The following is a 19548-nucleotide window of genomic DNA, read 5'->3' as shown; positions in this document are numbered from 1 at the left end:
AAGTAAAGCACGAGGAGAAATCCATTCTGAAATATTCGCCAGATATATGATCCATGATTATTAGATTTTTACTCTGCAAACCTCTGTTCTATAATCACTCTCAGCATGGACTTTTCCACAAAGACGAGCAGAGCAGAAGACAAGAGCAATGCACACAGACACAAACACGAATGCACAGGAGAGGAATGAAAGCAAAAAGTGTATGAGGAAGTCACCTTGGTCAGGAGGTGAGAAGGCTTTCCAGCTATGCTTTTCAGAATGAGCGAGGTTTCTTGGTCCAGATAGGAGTGCTTGGGTGGAGGAGAAGACGGGGGGGAGGATAAGAGCAGAAGAAGAGACAAAATATAGAGAAGTCAGTGCCAGGTGATTCTGTGAGGCTTATTAATCACAGGTGTTTTGATCTGTTTTTGTACAGAGAAGCGTGGAAGCGAGAGAAGGTTTCATTAATGCGCATGGCAGCGATGGTTGTCATTAGATACAGCTGTTGGAAAAGAGGCAATGATTATGAGAGAGAAAAGCGTGAATACATGGTATATTCTCTGAAACCTAGACTCCACAGCTACGCTATCACAGCACACACACATCAGCTCAACTGTTAAAACTCTGTTGCACCTAACGTCCATTACACTTGAAACGATTAACTGTGCACGCTAACTGGAGAAATTGCTCAATCATTCTCACCCCCCCCCCACACACACACACACACACACACACATCATGCACTTACGGTGGCCCGATCCACTTCACCCTCTCGCGAGGTGAAGTCAAGCTGCCGTCTGGCCGACTTACTGTTGACTCGTCGTAGCGTGACATGCTGGAAAAGTCGGGTGGGTGCAGGCAGGTGGGGTGTGTGCGTGTGTGAAGACAGAGGCCGTGGATATAAGAAAGGATGCAAACACAGACAGTGTAAACACATGCAGGCGAAAACAGGGGGGACATGCGAGAGACTGTCATGGCCGTCCGACCACGGCAATGCTTTTGTTAGTGAACAATAGGTAGGTGTTGACATTGTAATCCAAGTCGCACTTGAGATTGCAATGCATTCACCGACAGCATCAAATGCACAACACAGAGGCTGCATTGTGCATTTGCTTTGGATAGACTTCAGGCATGCAGTTCCTTCCAATCAGTACGTGTGTATAAACATGCTTGGCTTCATTAAGGTCTATGCTTAGTACTTTCTCACTTCTCCTGACTTACAAACTGAACTGACCGCAGTCCTTGTGTACATTACACTTACCGTCACATCTGGAAAGACTCATTTAATCCATCTGATACGTCTATGTGTGTTTCAGTGTGGCTCGTACCTCTGTATTGGTTTGGTTTTGTCCTTGTGAGGTTGGGCTGCCCTGTCTCTCCACCTCTCCTCCTGTCACTTTATCCGTATCCAGGGAGTCCATGCTCGAAGCTGAGGCACATGCTGAGTTCACACTTGACCGCTGAGATGGTGCGTCCTGCTCGGTGACGGCACCGACCGAACCAGTCCTCCGATGCTGCCCTCCGCCGCCGGACGATCCGGACGAGGGCCGCCGGATGGTGCTGGAGGAAAATGAGGACGAGGAGGAGGAAGAGGAGGACGTCTGACGTGCTGCTTCATCCATGCTCAGGGAGGCCTTCTCTAGCTGAGAGGTGATGTCATCGAGGGAGATGTTGGAGGCCGCGGGGCGAGCAGTGGCGCTGCCACCTCGTACCGTGTTGGCCGGTGATGCTCGAGTACTGCTGCTCGCACTTCCTGTTGGGGCGGGTTTCAATTTGACAGTGAAATTAATATTTGATTGAATTAAATATTGACACAAGAATAAAGATCACAACAAAACTGACTGTTTTCTATAAAGCTTCACCTTTTCTCTCTCTGTTATAACTTTGCAGGTGTTTGTTTCTCTCAACCCGTTTTACACTTTTGTTTCATCCCACAAAGACTTCCTTCTTTTTGATGCACAGCAGTGTTTCCCAACCACAGGGGGTATATTTGTGCTGCAGCTAGGGGGGACATGGAAAGATTACCTATGGTATCAATTTCAAAATCCTAAACATGATCAAAATGTGAAAAAATGGTTGATACAGGTAGCCTAAAATGTGGATAAGTAATTGAACTTGTTTGCTAAATGCAGTATGTACATGGAATACAAATATAGCTGCTAAGAGCATGAATAAAAAGCTGGAAACCAGTAGTGTAGAGCAGGGGTGTCAATATAAGGCCAGGGGAACAGAATTCCCCTCCCAAAGACTCCAATCTGGCCCGCTCGATGGCTTTTGAAGATTTCAGACTTTAGTTTTACAGCTTATACTGGCCTACTTTTTCTTACATTAAGATATTTCAGGGATTTTAAATGTGTAGTTAAAGAAAGGGGAGTTCCACAGGTCTAGCCCACCTAAGATCAAAGTGGGCTGCATTGTATATATTCCTCCTGATTGCTATTTATTCCTGCTGTCTTACTATTTATATTGTATTCCTGCACAGTTGGTGTGGAGAACCCATAATATGATTGTACATGGACAATGACAATGAAGGGTTATTCTTATATTCTATATGGCCCACCCACTGTGTAAAATGTGGCTAGCAGGTAAGCTGAATGTGATGGTTAAATAACAGATGAAGTAGACTGAAAACATTCCCGATCAAGTTTAAAATGAGGTTAAATGAAGATGAGGTGGAAGTGATGGCTCGAGTGTAGGCTGGGAGCCACTGCTGTACAACAAACTCAGACATCATGCCTTAGAATTGACTACTATCTGAAAGGATACCAAATGATAACAGTCTCACTTCTTCACAATGATTATCAAACTGTTTAGGAACTGCACTTTTTGTTTTGAAAGCCCATAATTCAGCAGGACTACCTCCGCTGCTTCCTCCTCCACTGGTGCCTGTGTGCTTAGTGCTAGCACTGCGCCCTCCAGCTGCCCTCTGCTGGCCTTTGCTCTGGCTGCGAGAAGTTGAGTTTGGTTTGGAAATGGTATTCAGCTCCTGCTCGATGGAGCACAGGTCAGCCATCAGGGCATCCAGGTCCACTGTGTCGCCTTGGTTCAACGCCTCTGCAAGGAGCAAAGCAAGAGTTATTGCCAAAGAGAGGGTTATACTAATAAGTGCATCTCTGTTCTGTTGTTATACTGATGGGGACTCTGAAGTGAGGCCTTACCATTTATGTTATACATTGAGAAGCGGTAGGAAAAGTTGGCCATGTTCGTCTCCTGCCTGAGAGGAGGTTTCTGCAGTGGTTTCTGCGGCCTGCCATCATCCAGACTCTGCAATGTGCACACACACACACGAAAAAGATGCACATTTGCAAAACACACATTCCCACTCTGACACTACAGTCAAAGCGCATCGTAACAACCACGTCTGCCTGCCAGACTCTTCAGTTACCCACAGACCTGCACAAATACAATGTGGTGGTGGTGGGAGTGGAGTTGCTAGGATACAGTAAAGGGAGACAGGATTAGCAGTGTTAAGGTTGCTATGGATACAGCCCCATCCTTTCTCGGTGCTCTGTCTACGTCTGTGTAACAAACCACCCTCTTAGTGTGTGTGAGTGTATTTGTGTTTTAACCTGTGTGAGCTTGTCCAGCTCTCCCAGCCAGGCTCCAAACATCTTGTCCAGGTCCTGGTCCTCCTTGTCACTGTCTTCCTCTGCTCCATGGTCCAACTCATCATCAGATACCTGCTCCATCTACACACACACACACACACACACACACACACACACACACACACACACACAAAAATGCAAAAGAAACAGAAAGGAAAAAAATAAGACATAGACAATTTCACATGATTACAAGTCACACCCACATAGCAGGGATGATCTAAATGAGGAAAGAGGGAAAAAACAAAAAACAAAACGCAAAAACAACTTAATCTCATGCCAACCTCACTGCCTGTTACCATGACAACCGTTCACAGACCCCTAGCGGGCACCCTGTGCTGTGCGATCACCCTGTGGTGTCTTGTGTGCTGTGCATCACTGACACGCCCAGCACCTCTACTACCAGTTCAAGAGCCAACACAAAGGGAGAAGCAGAGCATCTTCCTCATGTCTGTGGAAAAAAAAACTCTTTTCTTTGGAGACCCACAGATCACTGTTGAATTAAGATATTAATCAGACCACACGGAGCAATAGCATGTGCTATTAAAGGCCGGAGGATAATAGGATGGAAAGCATATCTGGCTGGTGAGAATGCCCAGCAGTTTTTAGTCAAAGGTGATGGCAGAGCTCCCTCTAGTGGGTTAAATGGAAAGTGGTGCAACACCAGCATGCATCTGTTTGCCAGGCCGACTCGAGTCTCACAGCTCATATATCTAACAATTAAACAGAATCAGAATAAAATCAGGAGGAAATCTGAAGCTCTAGAGTCAAAGCTGAAATGTCCTTAATACAAGTTCCAAAAGCCAGCTAACCCAATCCTTTTCATACACACAAGGACGCCACAGTAGTCAAAACACTGAATGAATGATATAAAGGAGGCAAACACAACAGAAAATGGCTCCAACTGACAACGCAAAACAATCTGCAGCCTTGATGTGTGCCTACATTCATCCTCATTTCTTTCTTATTCTAATGCGATGGTCTCCGGTCCATGTGAAAAAAATATCTTCACCCAAATGCCGATGTGCACCGAGGAAGAACTAATCTGGTGATAGACCTGTAAAGTGGAAGCAAAGTACAGTTGAGCACAGGGAGGGTCATGGCTCTGATACCAGGTCAGATGCCAGAGGAAGTGCCGAGTGCAGAAACACATTTTCTTACTGCACACTTTCAGCTCGGCACACACAAAGAAAAATATTACACCACTGTATATTCAACACTGGATATTAAACAAACTAAAGCAGAACGCTCAACCTGTTTTTCCCTTGGTGTGCACCCCTGTCTTGGTATAGTCCGGAGCCCCCAAAACAGGCCAGTCAGATGGAATATTCCAGAGTAATCCCATTGATGTTTTCAGAGGATGTCATTCCATGTTATCCCAGCTATGTGGTGTCAGTCACTAGAGGGGACTGTACCAAACTGGGATTAACCCCGCTGATGACCCCTGTTCTTTTGATCTAGCAAAACGTCTGCTTGTATGTGTGAGTATTTTTGTGCCATTGCCTTTATGGCTAAAATGAACACCTGATGATCTGAAAGCTATGCTTTGTTGTGAGAATGTGATGAAGGTCGGTAGCAAACCAGATAAAAGATGAAAAGCTAAGCAGCTATGGGGTGCTTATTTCAGACAAATTCCAGCATGCTTACTACTAGAAATCACTGTATGTGGTGCATGTAGAAAACGTACCCCAAAGCTGGTGCTACAAGCTTGTATTACAGACCAAAGCTGTCACTGCAGAGTGTTTATTATACTGTTGATGATGGATAGCTTCCTTCTTCTGGCACTCATTAAAACACATGAGAAACATGAACTTGTCATCTTGTGGAGGAAAGAATGGAGTCTATGAGTATGTAAACAAAAACAACCCAGTGTGTATGTGTGCGCTTAAAATTACATCCATGCACTCATGAACGTGTGTGGCAGTCAGAACAGGAAATAGCCAGGATGTGCAAAATTCCTAATTTCCCCCATGGCTTGTTTCTTGGCAGGAAGCTCCAGCTGTCGTCCAGCTTATCCATACCACTTATAGTGGCGGTAGTGGGGGTGGCACTTGTAGGAATGGGGGGGAAGAAACTTGAGGTGTTGAAAGTGAGATCCAGACATCACCACCCTTATACCCACACATGTTACATGGTAACACAATTTGAATCGTTTGTCTCCTTGGCTACCATGAAATGTGGCTCCATATGGGACCCCTTAGGTCACAGCCATGATTTGTAAAATCAGGTGAGTATCTCAAGCTATGGCATCAAGACGAGCGCGAGAGGAAATGACTAAAAATCAAATGAGCCTGCACTGTCATTATTCCATATGTAAATACACATACAGGAAATGAGTCGCACTGCAGGACACTTAACAGCTGTGTGTAAACGGCCTGGAGTCCTTTATAAGAGTCTCTCCCACACACACGCACACACACAGATTTGTGGTCAGGTCTACAAACAAGTACAAATATATATAGATATGCTGTAGGTGTGTATTCAGTCCAGATGCAGAAAGAGTAAAAATAGAGCAAAAATGATGCAGAGCCGAAAACAAAGAGCACTTTGGAAATAGCTGCTGTCATTCTAATGGAATCACGGCCTTAACAGCAGATGCTGCTGCAGGTTTAAGTGAATTACCACCTGAGGCCCTGCTTTTAAGCTTATGGAGCATGACCTGAGAGAGACACGGGGATAGGAGGTAGTGTTTGTGTATATATGTGTGTGTATGCAGTCTGCAAATGCACTCCTACAGGCATCATCGCAAACTAAACACCAGCCGTGGCCTTTTCCCTGCTGATGCTGCATGGTCCCGTCTGTTTTGTCTGAGCATGACCGCCATTCATCTGTCTCCTGTGACTGCTGGGCAGCTCAGAGGTCTGGGGTGAAAGAATAAAGGTCAAAGGCCTTTTCCCATGGAGTCTCCTTCTGGAGTCTCTTTTTTGTTTTTTTTGTTTTCATGTAAACTCGCAGTAGCTGCTCATCTCTTTATGCAGGGTGTTTTCTAAGAACAAAAATCTCAAACTGTTAAAGAAAGCGCAGTAAGCATCCGGTGCTGAGGAGGTTGCGTATGTGGGAGGAGGAGGAAGAGAAAGACGTGTCTATCTTTAGACCAAGTCATCCAGATCAGAGCGTATCGAGAGGATTAGAAAGGGAGCAATATGAAGACTCGATGTTAAACTGTTGTTTAATTATTGTGTCTCGAATAAGTTTCCGTACATACAACTCTTAATAAAACATCCTTGTATGCAACTGATTAACTGGGACTTTTTATTAATCCAACTGGCTGCAGATGTGTCAAGTCTACCCTCACCGCAATACAGAAAATAGGGTGACAATTCAGAAAGAGTAGCTCTCTCTTAAGGTGAGAAAACAAAGCTGGACTGGCTAAAACGTGAACTTGCTGATCTCTTGTTTTTAAGTCACGTTGACTGGAGTGACTAATGCTGCCCAAGGCCTGTTTTCACACCAAATATGACATGTCAGGCTTCAAACAAGCCTTTGGCTAGGTGACAGAGGCATGTTTTGTTACTAAAAGTTAAGGGATCCAATATTAAACCCTGTAGGGAAGCACAAATATGCAGGAATAGCTGCAGTCTGTCCTGGGTCTTTACTCTCTTAATATTCAGATGAGAATTTACAACATAAAGAACAAGAGTTATTTTGTGAAAGTTATGAATTCATATGATCTCAAAGTACGAGAGAAGGGGAAAACAAGTGCCGACTGTAATGCACCGACAGCTTCAGCAGCACCTGTTCTGCCTGCAGTCGACATTCAAATGATCAACTACTCTCAATATTTGAGTTACAAATAAATCCTTTCATATTTCCATCGCACAGGAAGTCAGAGGGCTGGGAGGTGGAAAATGACTCGAGCTGTGTAAACATTGTTGTGACCAGATACTCCACTGACTGCATGTTTCCCCAAGTACTTCTAAATATGCTATTTTTGGACAAAAAACTCCACCAAGCCTCAACTGTATGTGTGCTGAAATGTTGCAGTGAGGAGTGTAGGGGTCATCTCCACCTCGGAAAACTTCCAAAGCCACCTATTCCTCACAGCTATTTTTCTCTGCTCTCAAAGGATCTTTGCAAAAATAACTTAACGTCAGTGTCTGACACCTCTCATCTAAAAATATTCTCAACACATTATATCACCATTTCAAAATACGTTAAAATGAGAAACATGAGGCAATAAAACCAGAAACAGCGTGGCAATACCAAACTCTGAATTTCTGCGATGCCCACACTGTTGTGGTTCTTGGCTCTAAATGGAGAGTGGGAATTCTTGAGAGTTTAATGGGACACAAAATGCTCATGCCGATAAAGGTCTCTGAGGGCAGATGCACACAAAGCTGAAACAGAGGAAGCAGGCAAAGCATCTACAACACCCATAGACAGGAATAGCGCCAAACACAGTCGGTCATCAGGACTGGGAATATTAATGCATGTCCCAGTGCTGTAAATGCTGCTGATTACCTCTGGGGAATGTAGTGTTTGGAAAAAAAGTGAGGGAATCTAGAGGGAAAAACAAACAAACAAACAAAAAACCCAAAACCATGTGATTGTGCATCTGTGAAAGGCCATTTTTAAATCCACCTTATTTACAATGATATGGATTGGGTAATGTCTTAGAAATGGAAGGATACCACATCAGTTAATGGAAATTAAAATTATTAACCTACAAAGGGCTGAATTCAGAGACATCCTAAAAATCAAACTGAAAAAATATGGCCCAAGCAGGCCATATGTGGACCTGCTAATTTTGATATTGTATGGCAAATACCAATTGGGCCCCATGGTGCCAGGCAGTGAGCACAGGGCCCATAAGAGAAAGTCAGGCCCTCAGACCGCCCTGCTACTAATTGTTTGGTCAGACACATTCACACCAGCATCCTGCTGGAGGTCATTTTGTAGCTCTTGCAGTGCTCATCCTGTTCCTCCTTGCACTAAGCAGGGGCTGATCTAGAGAAATTTTCTTAGGGTGGCAAAGAAATCAAATGGGGTGGCAAAATCAAAGCCTTTTTTTTTCAAACACATATGCAGGTGGTTACATATGGTTAAAATAATTCAAATGCCGTAAGTATACACGTTTTTCATATGAATATAGTCTATAACTTAATTATTGTCTGTAGCCCACATAATTACATACTTTAGTTACATAAAGCATGTGAGTTTTGATTTTATGTACTGTATAGCCTGTATAATAAATAAATATGGAGCCCAATAAGTATAAAATCCAGAAAGCTACACAACATGGGGCGGTTCATTTACAAACACACGTCTAACTTAAGTTTCACACTGTTTTTTGTTAGAAAACAATCACATTGTTACAGCTTAAATTACACGAAATGTCAGAAATCTGCACTGTCATGAACAAAAATTTAAACCTAACTTTTCATGATTTGTTGGATTAACCCACTGAGGTCTGAAATACAACCGGCAATTTTTGACTCCTTTTGAGTTTACGTTTGTATTTCACCCTCAAATTGTTTCATTTTATTTTTCCCCCTTGCCTTGTTTGGTATCATTCTTTACAGCTCAACTGAATTTAGGTTTTTTTTCACTGACATACTGCATTAGTGTTACTGATCTGAAATCACACAAAGAACTTCAAATCCTAGTAGTACTTTTTTACTGTAAAAAAACCCACAGACATGTTGAGTAAATTTTTATAACTTGAAATGCAAATATAAATTGTACTTTTGTAAATATATACAACTATTTATCTAAAAATACAGCCAATACACCTTTTTTCATTTTGTACAACCATTTAAAAATATTACTAAAACTAAAATGAGAGAACAATCAGGTGTCGCAATAAGATGCCCCACAAATTATGTGTCACAGTAAAAAATAAGTTTGTCCACCAAAAGACAGAGGAGAACAGCACAGGGATAAACCTGCAGGCCTGACAACAGCAGGTGTATCACTCCGCTGGTTTTCTACTTAGTGACAGTGTTTACATTGCAAATGTGCTTTTGTGACATTCATTAGTGCCCTCACTGACACACAAAACAAAACGACTACACAAGACAACACAACACACTAAGTATACACTCCACACTAAACGTCACAAATCCCCCACATCTAAAAACTCTCTCTCACTCGTTACTGGTCACTCACAAAACTCTCCCCTCTTCCTAAACAACCAAATCCCACGTGTTGACTTTTTTTTTTTTTTTTTTTTTTTAAATTGGCCGACATGGTACATTTTTTCCACCGATAGGAAAGCGGTGGCTTTTTTTTTTTTTTTTTTCTTTCTTTACCGTTTTCGCGCTGTCCTTAGAAAACACTTAAAACACACACACAAACGTGACGACAGTATTTAGAAAAAAGCGTGGCTTATATATATTATAATAACTCTGGATTTACTGGCCTGTAATTAAAATTTAAATACTTTGAAGTCCGAACTTTCAATGTGTGCTGAAATAGAAACTCAGTGTGGCTGCAGCTTGTTGCTATGTCAGCTTAACATAGTCATGTGATTTGGAGGTGCAGCGTGTCCGTGGACCACGGAGGGTTAATAATACTCACCTTCCTTCAATTTCCAGAGTGTAACATCCACCCACCTGTGTAAAATCCGAAATTCCCATGGTGTTGTTCAAAATGTGCTCTGGCACAATCATAGGCATTGCTTGTTACTGAAAACAAGAAAAAAGCCGATCCTGCCATGGGCTGAACCATTTGTTAATGGTGGAGGGGGGGAACACTATGCAGTATATTCAGTTTTAGCATTTATATTCAGTGTTCACTGTAGCTGGCCTCAAAGTGTTAATGCTATCTTATTTTAATAAACAACACTGTCATATGCAAAACTAGGGTGGCACTTGGGGTGGCAAGGGATCATTTTAGGGTGGCACTTGCCACCCCATTCCACTCTTCTAGATCCGCCCCTGGCACTAAGGAGCAGACAGCGGTCCTGATGATCGGTTAAGGGTCTTCTACGGCCCTGTCAGGCTCTCCTAAAGTAAATGCCTGTCTCCTGGAATCTCTGTCTCCTGTGCTGGGAGAGACTGCAAGCCTTCAGGCAATGGCACAAATTGATGCACCATCCTGGAGGAGTTGGCCTACCTGTACAGCCTCTGTAGGGTCCAGGTATCGCCTCATGCTACCTGTAGTGGCACTGACCGTAGCCAAATGTAAAGCTAGTGAAAAAACAGTCAGAAAAGATGAAGGGGGAAAAATGTCAGTGACCTCCACCTGTAAAACCATTCCTGTTTTAGGGGTTGTGCCATTGTTGTCCCTTTAGTGCACCTGCTGTTAGTTTCATTAACACCAAAGCAGCTGAAACGGAGGAGCAAATCCTCTCTGCTACTTAACTGACCAGATCAATGTCCCACAAGTTTGACTTGATGCTGCACTCTGATAAAAAAAAAAAAGTTCCTTTTTTTGAGCAATGTATTTATAAAATAAGTGCTGTATATTCTAGCACTGTAGTGTATAAAAACATGCAAATCTATAAACACAAAAACAGCCTCATGCAGGTTTTCTGGTGATCGCCTTCCTTGTTAAAAACCCAGCAGTTGTAAGGCCTGTCTGTTCCGTGTAATACAGCTCATTTGAAAACTCTTGGTACTTACAAAGGGAAACTACACGTTAAGTGAATGTTTCTGAACATCACCCACTCCTTTAAAATAAACAACAGCTTTAATGCACTAAAGTCGGTGACCTCAAATGCATTCATCTCTGATCTTCTCACCCTCATCTCTTCTTTTTCTCATGTCAGACCATCATCTGGTGCAAGCTGCACTTCTAGCCTGTCAGACTATGATTCACCTTTCACACATGCATGTGTTTGTGTCATCACAGTAAAAACACCACACTGAAAAGCCAAGTGTCAAAATATAATGACATCCTGTAGCCGTTTGAAGGCAATAGGCGCTTTCGAGCGCGTCTTGTAATCTTGTTTGTGGCTTGACAGTCAAAATAAGGTCTTCTGTCAAAGAACAAAGCCTGGAGCAGACAAATGCTTGGTTTCACTACCTTTAAGATATAAAAAAATAGATACGATCTCTTTGTAAATGTGCGACCGCGTGTCATTTCCAGGCTTGCATTTGCCGTGCAGATGGTGATTATTTGCTCATTTCCACTCCCATCCCGGCTTTCTGTCCCTGCCTTGCCTTTTTTTCCCCCCGGTCCCCTCCCTTTATATACAAAGTCACACCAGGAGACAAGAAATGAAAGCCAGAAGCTGCCATCCCTACGTCAACATGTGGGCATTATGCAAGTAAAAAGAAGGAAAAGAGGAAACTTCTAAGTGCCAGTAAAAGAACTCTTTGAACAAGGGAGTGGTTGGACCAAAAGTCCAACTAGGTGTGGCTGGTTTGTCAGCCTTGGCTGACCTGTAGTAGCCTGTGATGTCTGACTCAGAAAACGACATAACACACTGTGCTTGTTTGCCCATGATGAATGGGAAAATTTAGGGTGGCTGCAGCCCTAAAGGTTAATGAAGAAAGCTTGTGACAAGATGATTACAGGTTTAATTTAAGAGGGGGCGGGGGACATACAGTATGGGTGGAGCTCATTCCTTATTTGTGGCATGGGGAACACTCAAAGCTGTACACTACACAAGGAAGATACATTAAAGTAAGAGCCATGCCAAAATAGAAATAAGCTTCACTTGTGATAGTTTCTGTTTTATGCTACACAAGGAGTGTTTACATACTGATGTCATGACCAGCAGCAACAGTAACACGTGAAAATGAAACTAACACTGCCACCACCTGCTGTCGATTGATTCGTCAGCACTGCCAGATGTGTAAAGTTAGACTACCACATCATTACGTTCTATATTGTTGTTTTTAATGAAGTATTTTTTTCATAGTTTGCCCTGAGTCATTTTACATCCTAACGCCTGTATTCAAGCTGTAAATTCCTAAAATAAATGTAAAAAAAAAAAGGAAACTTGTGCTTGTATGTTAAACCTATGGCCTGTGTACATAATGGTAAATTTTAGGCTTTAAAACTGGTGTGGCATCATAGTAGCTACAGCCTTCTTTCACACACGACTATGGCTGCACTAAACACAAGATAGCGTTGATGGAAATGTGCACCGAAATCTCAGGATTGTCTCAAATGTTGAGACAGTCCTGTAAACATAAGTCAAAAACAGAACACGAATAAGAAGTGGCATGTGTCACATGAAAGCGAGCACATCAAGAGGACGGACTACTTGGTTGCGGGGGGGTTGATATGAGATAGTTAACAGGCTACAGAGAGAGCAGAGAAGGAATGATGGATGGGTACAATAATAATGGAGGAACGGAGCCAGCTATTAGATTGTGGAGGGGGGGCTGGCCGAAACAACAGCTCCCATGTCATTAGTCAAGCACGAACAACAGCTTGTAAGCAGGGGAGAAACACAAACACACACACACACACACACACACACACACACACACACACACACACACACACACACACACACACACACACACACACACACACACACACACACACACACACACACACTTGAGTGCATTCAGGATCACTCAACCACTCCGGCTTATGCAGCCAGTTAGGAAGGAGGGGCAGAGAAAGAGATGGGGGACAGAGAGAGGAGAATGATGGGGAGGATGTCAGAAGCAGACAGATGGAGAGAGGAAGAGCAGGAGAAAGTGAGACTAGAAAAGAGAGGGAGTGTGAAAATGCACGGTCACACTGGTGGGCGGTAAGGTGCGAGGACTCAACAGCTCACCAGCATCAGAGCAAGCCAAATTTCAGCTGCCCTGCATCTATTCAAAGAGAAACTGCCATGGCAACACACAAGCACACACGCACATCTCTGTGCTGACAGGCATCACATACACTGTAACAACCTACATTGTTAGTACAGTGTTTGAACATCTGTTTGTAGCCATGACCACAAAGCATACAGTCTATCAGCACTTCATAATATAGTCATTTATGCGCTCGGTGAAAAATCTGACGTCACTTTGAAGCAGCGAGCACGCACATGGGCAAGTCTCTTCTTATTTGTCTGTGTCACCCTCCCTTACACAGAAACACAGCAAGGATGTGTCAGCGTCCCTGCTTCCTTCAGGGCATCGGCCCAAATGCGAAATCAATAGTCTTGTCCATTCCCTCAAGAGATCAGGTTACGTCCAACACTTCCAACCACACACACACACACACACACAGATGAAGGGGCTCAGGTGGTCTGCTGCAGTGGGCTCATACACACCCACACAAACTTTGTAAAACATGATGCAGCACTGCAGCAGCAGACAGCAGAGGCCAACGAGTCGAGAAGTATAAGCCAGACATTAAAAAACAAAAAACAAACAGGCAGTGCTTAAAAAATAGATGAGACCCATTGATCTGGTAGCAAAGCCATGGCGTAAACACGCCACCGATTACCTTCTCTTGTTTTCTTTTGGTTGAATTGATGCTTGCTGTGTGGCATTGCATGCAAAGTCTTATTTTGTGCGTGCTCAGACACAAATATGAACCTACTGCAAGTCATTTCAATAAAAAGGGGTGTGTTTGCATCATGAACTCATAAAGAGTAGCACCGTTTCAAACTTTCTGAGGGCTCCTCACAGTTACATTTAGGACTTTTTAATGCCACACTATATCCTAGAGGTATTCTTTAAGGCCCTTCCAGCAGAATATATCAATAATTCTTACTTATGTAATTAATTATGGGCCGATTATCCGCCAATGCCAGAATGTCAGCTTTCAAAATGCTCTAAACACTTGGTTTCTGATGCTTCTTCTACTCTTCTACTATTCAAGTAGAGTGAAAAAACAAAAATACAAAGCCAGAAATTAGCATTATGGTGAAGTAAAGGGAAAAAAATACCCAAACATATTGCCTGCTGTCTACAACAGACCATTTTTGATGAAAATAGATGCAGATGCCCCCCAAAGAACCCCAGGCTCCAAAATGAAAATGGATATATGCAAAAGCCTCATTTAAGTATATTTCCATAATTAAATCATCCACTTTAGACAAATGAAATCATTATAGTGCCAATCATTTTTCCCTCTTCATTATCATTTGGTTACTCAGTCAAGCTGAACAGTATGTTTACATCTGCCACCTGTTAGGGAATAAAAAATAAATTAAAAAAAAAGCCCACAGTGGGTGCAACATATTGCACGAACACCACATGCTAAAACACACACAGACACACAAACCAGCCATGTGTGATGCACCCTGCACGAAGGCTGAGAAAAAACTACATATGCATGCCCACACTCCACTGGCAGCTGGGAATGACTTCCTCCGTTACTACATTTCCCATGTCTCCCTTGGTCTTTGCTTCTTGGTCTTTGCTTCTGTCCATAACCCCTGCAGCTGGTGTGCGTTTGCCTCTCATGAGACAGACCCCTTTTCCTGGCACGCCAGCTCCAGCATTCCTGCTGTGTCATTAACGCGCACACGCTTAAGTATTTTCTTCATTTCCCAGAGGTCTCCGCGGCTGCAGCTTGCATGTCTTTGGGACAAGTCGGAGAGACTGTTTCAAGGACATTTCTTTTTAAGAACATCCGGTGCTTCCATGAAGGCGTTGCCAAGACAACCGTGACCCAGAACAATCACTCGTTAACCGTGCCCCCAAAGCGCGTGATGGACATGTTGGAAGGAAACTGACAGTTGAGTGTCAACTTTAGAGGCAGCCCCACTCTAAACACAAGACAGTGACACACACTGTGTCACCACTCCCTGACAGACACACAAGCATCCCTACTTCCTGGAACAGTTTAATTCCAGGGCGAGGACGCTTCCTTCTTTAGGCCCCAGGCTGCATCTCTGCAAGGGCCCCTCTTAAATATCCAGCTCCAGCTCCCTCACACACACACATACATTTGTGTGTCTGGCTCTTTCTCTCTTCACATTTTCCTCCCTTTTTTTGTTTAGACATTTTTTCATTTTTTAAATACATTGACCAGACCTCTCTTTTCAAACTTACAAGGCCAGGTCTGACTTAAAAAAAAAAACATGAATAGGAACACTGTATGCAATCGTTTGGACAAATGGAAAACACATTAGGTACCAAATTTGGAAGGGCTTCAGGTAATAGACAGTGCCATGAGTGGATAAAGGGCATTACTGTACAAATAACAGCATCAACAAAGAGGAGATTGTTTCTGTCCTGCGTCCCACTCTAGCAAAAATCATCCGCAACCAACAATAACCCAACCAGACTGGGACCAGAAGATTTGAATTAGCTTGTTTTTGTGAATCACTTCAATAAACAAAAATAATAAAAACCAGTCTGGAAAATAGCAGCCAGCAAGCCGTAATATTTGCAGAGCGGCTTTTTTTTTCCCCTCACAAAGCTGCTCTTAAACTTCCTGGATCTTGTTGTTTTATTCCAGTGTGTTATGGAAAAAAAAAATCAGAGGTGTGAATGTCTGTAGTCATCTGTGCATTTACTAACATCTGTGTGGCTAACACAATAGCTAAAAATAGATTAGTTTGCATACGTGCAACTTTTCAGAAAATAAGTACAGTACTTGATCTGTGGGGGTAGGGGGTGGGAGAGTAAAGTCAACATCCTCAGTGTAAATTAAAGTGGAAACTTTTGAGACCACAGATTGCAAATTCAACACAGTTCTGCGACAGTGAGAGAAATAAAGGCTCACTGTGAGGAGCATCTCTTACTACAGACCCCAGCCGCGGCTCGACTCACATGGTTCCACTTAAATCGGGAATTATCTCCTTCGGCGAGGAAGACTCTCCCCTGACAAGATCCTCCGAGGCTTTACTTCTCTTTGATTTGGCTTTGATTTTCAAGGTCCTCTGAATCAAGGCTTCGAGGAGGGGCACCCCCACTTGCTCCAGCTTTGCGAAATAAACATGGATCCACACTGTTAACTTAGAAAAAACTGTAAACCAGTGACACGACAGGCGATATGATGGTTTGAGCACATGGTGCACCAGACATGCATGTCAGGGGCTCTGCAATAAAACAGGCATTTGAAACCACCTTAAATAGAACTTCTCTTTGAGCCTGCTACACCAACACAAAAAACAACAATCTGCATGTGTGATGTGTGCAAAGAGGTTTTGCAAAGCTTACTGGCAGCAGCGTCAATAACAGTTTTTCCTTTTTCCTACACTCAAGAGTTTATAACCCACAAAAAGTAGTCACTCTGCTTTACAGGAAGTCTTACCTCTGAAGTGGCTTTTCCTTCTTTCTATTGAGGTTAAAGGTCAGATGACACTGCCACTTCACTCTGGGGCTGTGGAAACAAAGAGAAGAAGAAAATCCATTAGATATGATTTAGTGCCTATTTTAAGTTGCGATGGCAAAATACAATCCCCGCTTTTGGTCACCTCATCGAAAGCTATTAGTCAGTGAAACCCCAAATTGTGGATCGCCTCCTATTGCTCTCACTGCGCTGCAGGAGGATCGAGAGGCAAGGCTGCCAGCAGCTGGAGGCGAGCAGGCTGATTTCACTGTCACAAGAATGCAGGGGATTAACTACGGAGGGTGCTCGAGAGAGAGCGATTTAACCAAGCACAGACTTAAACGACGCGCGTGGCCAGAGAGACACTTATCATAAAGCTCTGAAAGCAATCAAGTCCGGTTCGCTCTCCATTATAAACTCTCTCCATCATTACAGCGAGATTAACAATGTGACATTTGAGCTGTGGAGGCCTTCTTCATTTTACTACAAAGCATTTCCCGCCAGCACACGCATGAACGCACGCGTGCAGCTAAAACCTAATAAGCATGTCTAACCGCCACAGGCTAATCATTTCACAGCATGAGTCAGAGTAGAAACCTTGTCAAAACTCTTAGGTGTGCACCGACTGTGACTCACCAGTCACCGGCGATAACGCTGACTAGGCTTTAACCATTTCATTCGCAACACCGCTGAGTCACACCAGCCCATTTTTTCCGCTTTTTTAAGATCTAAAAATCAATCTAGATGTTGAATCATAATCTGACAATGAAAAATAATGGAAGTATCAGGTTAGAACATGCTGAGCAAGACAGGAAATATAAATGCTATATATTGGTGTGCATTTACTCTGTGTGTGTGTGTGTGTGTGTGTGTGTGTGTGTGTGTGTGTGTGTGTGTGTGTGTGTGTGAGTGTGAGTGTGTGTGTGAGTGTGAGTGTGTGTGTGTGTGTGTGTGAGAGTGTGTGAGTGTGTGAGAGAGAGAGAGAGAGAGGCTGGCAGCTGATGTTATGGCTATTCTTGCTGGTCTCAGCTGTTCCTTCGTTTTTCTACGCACCAACTGTTGTTGAGCCACAGCATGTGGCCCCTCCCGGGAGCAAAAAAAGAAATAAGAAAAAACCTGGCCTGTGTAACTGTGTGTGTGTGTTTTCACAGCAGACAGACTTCATGTAACGAGGGAAGAGTGTTAAAGGGGATGAAAGATCTCACGTTTGTGCACATGCACGGCATTACCGACACCTGCATCTTAAAAAACAAAACAAAAAAAACAAACAATAAAAAAAAAAAAAAAAATTGCCTGCTCAAATTACAGATCACCCTCCCCCCACCATTTCTGTGTAATTTGCACACAGTCGACATGTGATATCACTCAGTCAACACAGGGCCATTGAACAGGTGCAGCAGTGACACACGGGCCTGTGCAGCTGCAGGGGGACACACAGTTGTTTCAGTCACAACAGCGCAGCGGCCGGTGGGGCAGCTGCTCCACGGCTGAAAACAAAGGCAGGCCTGCGTCACATGCACAGACAAACATGACCGAGTTATGATGGAGAGGCACTGTATGGAGGAGGAAGAGGAGGGTCTTTTGGATGTGAACAGACAGTGTTGTAGTAGAGTTGAACCACGCATTTAAACAGATGTTGCTATGAGAGGTATAAAATGGTCAGTTAAGTGTGCGTTTATGGAGCCAGTGTATTAAAAAAAGCAAACGAAGAAACCCCTAACAAACATACTAGTAACTACCAAGCAACACTGTCTTCCTTTGACTGGAAACTCAAGTTGTTAACCAGGCACTACAAAAACACACAACTGCCCCAAAAAAGGTGCTCTGTGTCTCGCTGTCAACAACATCAGCAGATTTTTTTTCTTTCATTATTTTTTATGTGCTTTACTTTGGTGCCCCATTCAACAACAGACTGAGGGGGGAAACAGAGTCCAGTGTAGTGGACACAGGTGTGTCCTTGTCCACCCACACTTCCCCGATTAGCAGCACTCCTCTGGGGCGGCTCATTTCCTGTTGGGCCAGGAAGTGGGAAGAAGGGCAGGGCAGTTGGAGAGCATGGAGTGATGATGTCACAGCAGGAAATAAAGACTCGGATTGTTGTAGGTGAAATGAGCAAGCGGGCGAATGAGTTAGAGGGCAGGGGTAAATGCATGACACATGTGCACTACGCTTCTTGGTAACTATATCAAATCCACAATCTGTGACTCCAGCATGAGCAACAATCTGACTCTGACACACAAACTTTGACGCACAAAGACAACTGAAGCAGGCTGTTCAAAGTTTTGGAGGACTATATCCAAACTTGTGTCATATTTAAACAGCCGAATGGTGTTGACAAAATAACACTATTACACTGACAGCAGCAACCTATCCAGTGTAAAAACATTACAAACAATAACTTTAACATAAGATTAATACATGGCACTGGTATCCAGAATTTGCTGCGTGTCTCACTAGTCAGGCCCCACTTGCTCTGGTTGTAGTGGTATATAATCACACGCTGACCTATCAGCTCACCTAATCTCAGCTTCACAAACAAAATGTCAAGGTGACACAATACAAACTAGAAATTAATTGGGGTTTTTTTTGTTTTTTTAAAAAGCATTAGACTCATTCGTGTGGGTTGGATGACAAGCTATTTTCTGGAAAATGGATTTACTGTATAAAATGTAACTGTTGCGACACAGAACAGATACACACCTTCATCTGCTCTCAAAACAAGATAAGGACACCGAGTGTTTTTGTAAGGGAGATGAACAATCAATCAGCTGCCTTTATGGTTCGATCCAATGCTGATTCTCACCGGGAAGGCATTAGTAATGATCAATGCATTGCATTT

General features: G+C 43.3%; 1 protein-coding gene across 1 annotated transcript in view; it reads right to left on the bottom strand.

Annotated features, from left to right (window-relative positions):
* Positions 1-19548, bottom strand: part of raph1b (Ras association (RalGDS/AF-6) and pleckstrin homology domains 1b) — a 43745-nt gene that overhangs the window by 13473 nt on the left and 10724 nt on the right. The window contains 7 exon segments of the mRNA XM_025902814.1: positions 216-290; positions 728-814; positions 1308-1732; positions 2839-3033; positions 3138-3243; positions 3549-3668; positions 16692-16760. Of these exon segments, the coding sequence (XP_025758599.1) occupies positions 216-290; positions 728-814; positions 1308-1732; positions 2839-3033; positions 3138-3243; positions 3549-3668 (1008 nt within the window). The 5' untranslated portion in view covers positions 16692-16760.

Source organism: Oreochromis niloticus, linkage group LG23 (genome assembly GCF_001858045.2).
Source record: "Oreochromis niloticus isolate F11D_XX linkage group LG23, O_niloticus_UMD_NMBU, whole genome shotgun sequence".
Taxonomy (NCBI): domain Eukaryota; kingdom Metazoa; phylum Chordata; class Actinopteri; order Cichliformes; family Cichlidae; genus Oreochromis; species Oreochromis niloticus.
The sequence above is the reverse complement of the archived record's forward strand: the minus strand, read 5'-3'. Positions and strand labels throughout refer to the sequence as shown.